The 8,422-nt window shown below is 56.0% G+C and overlaps 1 protein-coding gene across 2 annotated transcripts; it reads right to left on the minus strand.

Moving 5' to 3' along the window:
- Positions 1 to 758: 758 nt before the first annotated feature.
- On the minus strand, positions 759 to 7,848 carry Cnn1 (calponin 1). Of its 2 annotated transcripts, none has more exons than XM_023717087.1 (7): positions 7,680 to 7,848; positions 5,316 to 5,437; positions 2,726 to 2,792; positions 2,507 to 2,617; positions 2,288 to 2,398; positions 1,572 to 1,718; positions 759 to 1,492 (listed from the first exon to the last, which is right to left on the minus strand). In XM_023717087.1, exons 1-7 carry the CDS (start codon positions 7,740 to 7,742, stop codon positions 1,247 to 1,249), a joined length of 867 nt encoding a protein of 288 aa, XP_023572855.1. In that variant the 5' UTR covers positions 7,743 to 7,848; the 3' UTR covers positions 759 to 1,246. The 2 variants fall into 2 exon arrangements, with proteins under 2 accessions (XP_023572855.1, XP_004632869.1); XM_004632812.2 differs by having other exon boundaries at positions 2,507 to 2,644; positions 7,680 to 7,846.
- Between the last annotated feature and the right edge of the window lie 574 nt (positions 7,849 to 8,422).

Consider the following 8,422-nt stretch of genomic DNA (forward strand, 5'->3'; position numbering starts at 1 on the left):
GACCAGCCAAAGACAGCTCAGTCCCTTCCATCTCTGCATTCCCTCCCTGGGTGGCTGGAGCCCTCCCTTCACTGGGAAAACAAGATCTACTCTGAAGCATAAGGAGGTGGGCACTCCCGGCCAGACTAGGGTTCTGGGCCAGGAGAAGGCTAAAGCTGGGCTCACAGAGGCAGCCAGGCCCCAAGGTGCACCCCCTGCTGCTTCCTGACTGACCATAGCCTGGCCTGAAGGCCAAGCCTCCTGGCTGCCCCAGTCCCTTTTGTCCCAGGCTGAAGGCTTGGCCCTGCCTACAACGGCCCCAGGCAGCACCAGGCCTGGGAGGGCCCAGGGCCTGCCCAAGGTCACTGAGCCAGGAGAGTGAAGATCTGACCCTCATCTAGCCAGTCGCAGCAATTGATCTTCCTCACCACAAACCACAGCGCTCTGGGGAAGGTGTGTGGACCTTGCATTTTTCTATGCTTGGGGATTAGAGGATGAAGGTTTGGGGTGACTCCAAGAGGATTTCTTTCACACAGCTCACAGGAAGGTCTATGCTCGTGTGAGCAAGAACCGAATGCCCACTGATCTGACAGCGGTAGAGCTCGGGCAGCGATATGAGAGGAGCTAGAAACACAGCTGAAGCCTCTGTCCTCTCCTGCTGTGTGGCCCCTGCCTAAGTTTAGGGACCTCTGGTGGGGCATATCCAGGCAGGACTGTCTGCCGGTGTGAAGCCTCCTGGTGCTGGTACCCAGCATATGAGAGCATCCCTGAGGGCTCCAGTGATTTTACAGCCATTTATTGTGCTCCAGTGAAATAGAAAAAGTGCTCACGTTACAAACACCGCTGTCACACCACCTACGCCGGTTGCCAGTCGCCGCAAACCAAACCGCGTGTGTCCACTGCGTCTCGGGCATGCAGTTCACTCCCACTGAGGGAGAGGGCCGAGGCTGGGCTGAGCCTGGGCTCTGGGGGCTTTGCTTGGAAAAGGGGGGCTTCTAGTCCTGGGGTACCCACTTGTGAGGGAGTGGGGCAGCTGGATAGCTTTGCTCAGTGCGCCCATTGGGTGCTGTTGAGGACACCCCGGCTCTGTGTGGGACCCTGCAGCGCTACAGAGTGGAGGGCCCGCTTCCCTGCACACACGGGCCCCCTACTGACTGCTCTCCCCAAACTGTAACCCAGTAGGCAGGTGCCAGGGGCTGGGGATGCCATGCAGGGGCAGGGGTCCGGCCTAGAGCAGCAGCAGCAGCAGCGGCAGCGGCCCCGGGGCCTAGGCAGAGTTGTAGTAGTTGTGCGGGTGGTGGTTGTGCACCGGCTCGCCCAGTTCGGGGTACTCAGGCGTCAGGCAGTACTTGGGGTCATAGACCTGGCGCGGCAGCCCGTACACCGTCATGCCCCGCTGCGAGGCACCCTTGTTGCTGCCCATCTGCAGGCTGATGTTCAGCGTGTCACAGTGCTCCATGCCCAGGCCGGGCTCAAAGATCTGCCGCTTGGTCCCAGGCGCCGTCATGCCAGCCTGAGGGGAAGGGCAGTGAGGTCAGGCTGTGGGGACAGGGAGGGCCCAGGCGGGGCGGGCACCCCGCAGCCCAGCTCACCTGGCTGGCCCCCTTGTTGGTGCCCATCTGCAGGCTGATGGTGGCCTGGTCCAGTGGCTGGTCTGTGCCTAGCTTGGGGTCATAGAGGTGGCGCCGGGTGCCGTAAGCTGTCATGCCCTGCTGGCTGGCAAACTTATTGGTGCCCATCTAGGAAGGCAGAGGGAGAATCACCCCAAGGACCAGATCTTCCCCAGGGACCGCAAGACACAGTGGGTATCAAAGCACCAGGCACTACTGCCATCCTCAGGGGACAAGCTGGAAAGCGAGGCTCAGAGGAGACTAACTGACGGCTAACATCTCCTCAAGGGGGCTATCTGGGAGTGAGCTAGCTGCTCCAGGCCTCCGTTCCCTCTTTGGAAAAGACAGTGCCTACCCCCAGGGTGACTGGCAGAGGAAGAGACTTGGTCAGTGGAAAAATGAAGAAAGCCAGGTATGATGGCACACACCTGTAATCCCAGCACTTGGGAGGCTGAGGCAAGAGGATCACTGTGAGTTTAAAACCAGTTGGGCTACACAGTGAGCTCAAGGCCAGCTTGAACTGTATAGCAATAGCAAGTCCCTGTCTCAAAAAGACAGACAGACAGACAGACAGACAGACAGACAGACAGAGCAAGAACAAGAATGCTTAGCCTATAGTTACGGCCAAATACTCTGTCCACACATCCTGCAGAGCCTAAGCTGCCCTCCCACGATGCCCCTGTAGGGATGGGTAGAACCTGTAGCCCGATGATGTTCCGCCCTTCTCTCAGCTTCTCTGGCTCAAATTTCCGCTCCTGCTTCTCGGCATACTTCACCCCCACATTCACCTTGTTGCCTTTCGTCTTGGCCTGGGTGTGGAGGAGAGAGCATAAAGTACCTGTTTGTCCCACTAGAGACTCCGCAGTGCTGCTGTCCCAGAGCCCCCCGCCCAGTGCCCACCTGGGTCCCCTGCTCACCATGCTGGCCAGGGCCAGGAGTGTGGACTGCACCTGGGTGTGGTTGGTGTTCTCAAATAGGTCGTTGGCCTCGAAGATGTCGTGGGGCTTCACCCCGTACTTGGTAATGGCCTTGATGAAATTGCCAATGTTCTCTAGCTGTGGGGAGCAGGGGGTGTCAGGGTCGGGAGAGCAGGGGGCTGAGGAGCGAGTGGCCGAGGCTTGCCTGACCTTACTTACCTGGTGCCAATTTTGGGTCGACTCGTTCACCTTCTTCACCGAGCCTGGCTGGAGCTTATTGATGAATCTATAAAAAAGGCCAGCAGTCAGCTCTCGAGGCACCCACCCAAAGGATGCCAGCACACCCTTAGGGCTCAGAGAAAACCAGGTCACCCTCTAGAAGGTTCCTGTGTCGTGGCATCTCCTGCACCTTGGCCTGGTTTTCCTGCAGCCTCATTGATCGGATTTTTTTTTTTTTTTTTTTTTTGAGACAGTCTCATTATGTAGTCCAGGCTGGCTTCAAACTCATTTTGCAGCCCAGGCTGACCTTGAGCTCACTGGGATCCTCCTGCCTCAGCCTCCCGTGTGCTGGGATGACAGACTTCACCCAGTTTCCTGGGTCCTCCCTGTTGGCTGTATCTCAGTGATAGTCTCTCTTGCAGCCACAGCAGGGAGCCCACAGGGACTGTCCTCTGGCTATCCTGGGCCTTTTGGGGATCCCATCACTGCCTTGATTTTCAGGGCTCTGGGTGTACTAGTAACTGGCTTCCCATCATCTCCCTGTAGCTCAGACCCCTCCCTCTCCAATCCGTCTTCCTCCATGGGGTCTGGCATGGGTTTATTTTTTTTAATCCTTTGTTTACCTATTTATTTGACACAAGGTCTAGTTACACAGCTTGGACTCATAGTGATCCTCCTCTCTCAACCTCCCCAGTGCTGGGATTATAGGCGTGTGCCATCATGTCTAGTTTCAGTAGCCGGCTTGGCATGAGGTACCAGGAATCGAACTCAGGTCCTTGCACTTGCCAGGCAAGCATTTAGATCACTGAGCTATCTCCCCAGCCCTTTCATGGGTTTAAATTGCACACACCCCACCCAGGACTCCTGATGCCCCTACTCACCAAGCTCCTCCTCCCTCCGTCCTTCCTAGCTTAGTAAAGCAGCATCTACTCTTCCAGGAGCTTGGCCAAAGCTGGGATGTTTGCACTTGACTCCCCTTTCCTGTCACCCAGTTCCACCTCTACTCCCTCAGTGAGTCCTCTAAACACATCTGGGAGCAACCCCCCCCCCCCGCCCTGCTCTGGACCACCGCAGCGTGTCCACTGGCAGCAGCCACCCAGGTACTCGGGGCTTCCACTTCATCCCCCTGGAGGTCCTTCCTCACCTAGCAGCCAGGAAAAAAAAAAAAAAAAAACCTTCAAAAAACATGAAGGAGGCTGCATGGTGGCACACGCCTGTAATCTCAGCTACCAGGAAGATGAAGCAGGAGGGTCACGAGGTCGATGCCAGCTCAGGGAATTTAGGGAGACCCCAACTCACAATAGTGTAAGGGGGCTGGTGTATAGCTCTCAAGTACAGCACTCCCCTGGCACTGCAGGAGCCCTGGTTCCAACCCTAGAACCCACACACAAAGTTCAAATTACTCTTCAGTTCAGGCACCACCACCCCGTGACTTCCTATTGCCTTCAGAATAAAACCCAAAGTCTTTTTTTTCGTTGTTGGTTTGGTTTCAAAAGTCTGGCTATGTGTTTCAAGCTGGCTTTGAACTCACAGTGATCCTCCCGCCTCAACCCTCCAAGTGCTAGGATTTACAGGCATGCGCCACCATGCCCGGCTTAAACTCCTTTGCAGGACCAGCCGACATCCTGCCTGGCCAGGCTGCAGTTAATTCCCTGACTTACCCTCCCCCACTCCCCATCAGCCTGGTGCTGGCCTTCAGGGCCTCGGGGCCTTTGCACTAGCCGTCTCTGCTGTCTACTGGCTCTTCTCTCAGGTCTCCCTGGAGTCCTCGGAGGTTGCGTTCAGGTGTTACCCCCTCTGTTACTCCGTGGGTAATTTTCTGACTGATTCCACCTGTCTCTCTCACTGTGCTCAAGGCTTCCAGTGAGCTCTGCCTGGAGCGTAGCTTCCTGTCCCTGTGCCTAGAAGACAGGCTGCACACAGCAGGGGGCGCTCTGTAAGTGCTCGTGGCAATGAATGAATTAATGAATCAATGAATGAGTGAGTGAATGAATGAATGGATGAGTGAATGAATGAATGAGTGCTTGAATAAATGAGTGCATGAATGAAAGAAAGAAAAATGATGAATGAATGAATGTCTCATTGGTTACTTAGCTCCCTACTCTTTTTTTTTTTTTTTTTTTTTTTGTGGAACCAGGGATTGAACTCAGGCCCTTGCGCTTGCCAGGGAAGCACTTATTCTACTGAGCCATCTCCCTGGCCCCTACTCTTCTTTTTTTGGAAACAAGGAAGGAGATAAGCACCTCCAACTTCTCCCTCCCAGGGCCTTAGACTTTGTTTTTTGTTGTCTATTTTGATTTTTCTGAAGCAGGTCTCACTAAGCCACTAAACTGCCCAGGTTGGGTTGGAATTTGAGATCCTCCTGTCTCGGCTTCCCAGAGAGCTGATGACAGGCTTGCACTATCATGCCCAGCTGAGCCTCAGTTTTCTTTGCCTGTTAAATGGGCACGATAATTATTTTAGACTGTTGGGAGGTATTGGGTAGAAAGTGTTGGAGCCAGCCAGGTTGTGGCGCCCAGAGGAGTTTGAGGAGCTCCGTGGTGGTGGTAGTGGTGATGGTGGGTGCAGGGCCCACAGCAGCCCAACTCACTCGCACAGGATGATGCCGTCCTTGAGGCCATCCATGAAGTTGTTGCCGATGCGGCGGCCAGTCACACCCTCGATCCACTCTCGCAGTTCCTGCTCCCGCTGGTGGTCATACTTCTGGGCCAGCTGGGGGTAGGGGGCACAGGAGACAGTGAGGGTGCAGACCACAGAGAGCAGCTGTGGCTGCCTGGGTGCAAGCTGAGCCTTCCTGGCCTGATCTCCTGCTTCCTCCTATCCCAACTAAGGCAATGCTGTCCTAGCGCCCTGGAGGTCGGGGGCGGAGCTGAGGGCCAGGGCTGAGGTGGCACCTGCCCAGGGGGCCATTCCGGGCATTCTGAGGTTTGGCGCCAGAGAATGGAGACAAGGGGAGTGAGAGCCAGATCCTTGGAGCTGGGGGGCGGCGCCTGACCTCCTGGTTCCCCCTCTGGGCCAAATTGGGGTTTAGCTTTCCCTGGCGCTACCTCTGCATCCCTCCCTCACTGGAAGAGGGAGGCCTCAGGCAGGGGAGGAGAAAAGCTATAAAGGGGGAGCCCCTGGGTGCTGGCTGGCTGGTGCCACCACAGGGTCCTTATTCCACCCCTCTGCATCCCTGACTCAGTCTCTCACTAGAAGTAGGGGATTGCCTGAGTCTCACCTCAACCTTGCCAGTCTGTTTTTGTCAGTGGTAGTGATTTTTTTTTCTTTTTTTTTTCTTTTCCTGTCTTTGAGACAGGGTCTGGCTATGCAGCTCAGGCTGGCCTTGAGCTTACTTTGTAGCCCACGCTGGTCCCAACTCACAAGGATCCTTCTGCCTCAGCCTCTTGAATGCTGGGATTACAGGCATATGCCACCACAGCTTTCTCTGTATTTCTTTTCCTTTTCGTTCGATTTTTTTTTTTTTTTTTTTTTTTTTTTTTTGACACAGGGTCTCTATATAGTTCAGGCTGGGCTTGAACTCACTATGTAGCCCAGGCTGCCCTTGAACTCCAGGTGAAGCTCTTGCATTAGTCTTCTCTTTATCGCCGTCTCTCTCCAGCGCTGTCTCTCCTTCCTCGGCTCCATTCTAGGGCCCCTGTCTCTTTGGGTGGCTGGCACCTTCCTGGAGTGGTGGTGCTCATAGCTTTACGTCAAAGACCTGCAGCACCATGTCTCACTTCTTACTCTAGGTCCCGTGCTGTGCAGGGAGGGGGTGGGGCTGCCTGCCTGTCTCCCCTCTGTACCTCTACATTCCGGGTCTCCCTCTCATCACCCTTCCTGTCCCCACTCCTGGGTCGCTCGCTCTCAGTATCTCTCTCTGTATCTTTCCCCCTCCCTTTCCCTACCCACTTTGTCCCCCCAACCCGTCTTTCTCCAGAATCCCAGATCCTTGGGCACCAGGCTGCACCTTCTCCTGAGTAGGGGGAGGTGGGCAGGGGCGGCCCTCACCTGCCCCAGCCCCGCGGTCCCCCTCCGCACCATCCCGGCTTTATAAAGCAAACCAGCCCTTATATAGAGCGCCCGGCTTCCCAAGGCCGCCTTATATGGCGCGGCGGCTCTGCTAGACTCTGGGGCCGGCGTTAGGGGGAGGGGGCGGCGCTGAGATTCGATTCCCGCCTGGCACCCGCCCCCTCCTCCAGCCGAGGGTCCCCCGTCCCGGGTGCAATCCCAGCTCCCCGCTTCCTCGTTGTGGGACCCTAGGAAAAGCTAGTCAGGCCTCAGTGTTTCTCTCTGTCAAATGGGGCCGGAGCTCCTCCCTTGGAGAACCTCTTGACAGGGTCCAGAAGAACGGGACTTCAAGTCCCCTAACCTGGAGAAACTGTTCCCCTCCTGGTGTGTGGGGCGTGAAGGAAGAGGCTTAGTCCAAAGCCCAGCTCAGCACCTCCCTTGCCTGCAGCCCTAGCTACTGGCCTGGCCTTTCTGGGCCTCAGTTTACCCATTTGTAGCAGAAGCTGGTTTCCCAGTGTCTTTCACGCTCTGCAGTAAGGAGACTCCTGCCCAGCATCCCTGAGGCCCATTCCCTCTCTCCCCAACTGTCTCCCTCTTCCTCTGACCTCCCATGCATTCTTTACCTCCCAAGAACCCCCAATCTCAAGCGCTCCCCAACTTGTCAGCCTGCAAGAAAAATCAAGTCTTCCCCAAGAGTCCCCTGCCAGCACCACACAGAGTTGTCAGAGGACTTGATTAAATTAGGGGTCTTTGTAAAGCAGGGGCATCTTTGTTTGTGGGTGGCTGGGTGCCCCCTACTCTGCTCCCCAAAAGTGGCTAAGAGCTCTGGGTTATTCCAGAGAGGGAGAAAGATAGCCCCTACTCAGTAGCCATCCTCCTGCATCAGATTCCAAGTCACGTGTGATGGGCAGTAGGGGGTTCAGGGAACCCCAAGAGCGGGGCTTCTGGCTTGGCTGGGGCTTACCTTGTTCTTGACCTCGGCTGACAGCCCGTAGGCAGGGCCTCGATTGAAGTGGGCAGAGGACATGCTGACGGGCGAGCGGGCTCCGCCTGGGCAGGGAGAGACGCTGAGCACCCAGGTGACAGCAGCCGAGGCTCCGTCTGCACCCTGCTCACACGTTTTTGAAGCTCTAGAGGCGCCCGGGTCTCCTCTAAGACCGCCCCATTGGCCGCGGGGGCCTGCCGAGGGGCGGGGCACCCCACCTTAGCCACCCCCCTTCTCTCGTGATGTCAGGGCCTTGGTATTGGGAGCTGATGCTGTCAGAGTTTCCGCCTGGAGGGGCAGCGTGCGTTATTCTGGGAGGGGGCTTAATCAAACAGATAGCAGCTTTCTTCCCCCGACCCTCCCCGGCACTGTCCCTGTGCCCCCGTCGGGGTCTCTGAGTCTCTTTATCTCTGAGGTCATCAGTTCCCTTCTCCACTGGGGAAGCAGTGGAAGTCTCCAAAGCAGCATCCCAGGCTCAAATCCAGGCATCACCATCTATATATAGCTTCGGTGAATCCCTTCTCCTCTCCGGGCTTCCCCATCTGTAAAATGGGCTAATGATCTATCTGTCTCATGGAGCTATTATGATCAGATACTACAAGCTGGGTATGGATGTACATGCCTGTAATCCCAGCACTCAGGAGGCTGAAGGAGGACTGCTGAAAGTTCAAGATCAGCCTAGGCTACAAAATAAATTCAAGGCCAGCCTGAACTGTATAGTG

This window comes from Octodon degus, unplaced genomic scaffold (genome assembly GCF_000260255.1).
Source record: "Octodon degus isolate 3935 unplaced genomic scaffold, OctDeg1.0 scaffold00050, whole genome shotgun sequence".
Taxonomy (NCBI): Eukaryota; Metazoa; Chordata; class Mammalia; order Rodentia; family Octodontidae; genus Octodon; species Octodon degus.